The sequence below is a fragment of the Macadamia integrifolia genome, chromosome 6 (genome assembly GCF_013358625.1).
Source record: "Macadamia integrifolia cultivar HAES 741 chromosome 6, SCU_Mint_v3, whole genome shotgun sequence".
In the NCBI taxonomy this organism is placed as follows: Eukaryota; Viridiplantae; Streptophyta; class Magnoliopsida; order Proteales; family Proteaceae; genus Macadamia; species Macadamia integrifolia.
The window spans coordinates 32,999,152-33,000,240 of NC_056562.1; the positions used below are offsets into that span (position 1 = coordinate 32,999,152).

The 1,089-nt window shown below is 36.6% G+C and overlaps 1 protein-coding gene across 1 annotated transcript in view; it reads right to left on the minus strand.

Annotated features, from left to right (window-relative positions):
- Positions 1-1,089, minus strand: part of LOC122081244 (bifunctional UDP-glucose 4-epimerase and UDP-xylose 4-epimerase 1) — a 4,037-nt gene that overhangs the window by 1,527 nt on the left and 1,421 nt on the right. The window contains exons 4-5 of the mRNA XM_042648274.1: positions 456-557; positions 90-317 (exon numbers count right to left, since the gene is read on the minus strand). Coding sequence (XP_042504208.1) covers positions 90-317; positions 456-557 — 330 coding nt within the window. The remainder of the gene's footprint in view (positions 1-89; positions 318-455; positions 558-1,089) is intronic.

A 1,089-nucleotide genomic window follows, 5' to 3' on the forward strand; every position in this document is an offset into this window, starting at 1 on the left:
CCCCCCCCCCCCCCCACCCCACACCCAACATTAAAAAATAAAAAAATAATAAAAATAAACGTGAAGATCTAAGGCCAAGCTTTACTTACTGCACTACCATCTTTCGTGGGATAGTCATGACCATATACATTCAGCTCAGGCAACCTGCCAACGGCTACTTGTTGGATGTAAGGCATGAGATTATTTGGGATGCCCTTTGGATCTTCACCAAGTTTACCGCTCTCATGAGCTCCAACAGGATTGAAGTACCTTAATAATATAATTCTCCACTCTGGATCTGCCTTATGAATATCTCTTGCAATTTCTTCAAGAAACAGCTAATGCGCCATTGTAAAAAATGGGAAAGTCAGGATTAGAAACTATATTAAAATAAGCAAAAGACCGCCAAGGCAAGGGGCAAAAGATAACCTGATTCAGTCCTATGATTATCATATAAATGATGATTATAGCAATACCTTAGTCCGCCCATATGGATTCATAGCCACTAGATTGAAGTCCTCAACGCATGGAATCTTTTCAGGTTGGCCATATACAGTTGCAGATGATGAGAAGACCATCTATTTGGTACAAAAGCATAAAGCTTAAGTTAATAGCTAAGAAAAGGAGAAACAAATGAAACAGACAAACGAGACAAAAAATTTCATTTAGATTATAAAGTTTAACAATTATGGAACAAAATAAATTCAGCACTTCATGAGCCACTATTCCTTCCAACTAATCAGGGTTCACAGAGGAATGATTAAAACAAATTCCTTTTGATTTTTCCCTGAGATTGGGAGTGGGAGTGGGAGTGGGAGTGGGAGGGAGAAATAGTTTGCACGATTTTCAAACAAATGGGATGACTAGTTTTGTAAGATGCTGGCATATCCGCAGCTTGAAGTCCCAAAAGTTTCAAGAGGAAGGAAAAATAATAATAATAAAAAATAAAGAAGAAAATTAAAAATTAAGGCATCTACCATACAGTTTTTTATCTTTATGAGAAGCAATTTATAAGGAGAAAAAAATAGCAATCAATAGTCAAGGACGACAGGAGAAGACAGTTGACAGTTGACATAGACATAAAAAAAAAAAAGCAGAGAATTGACATAG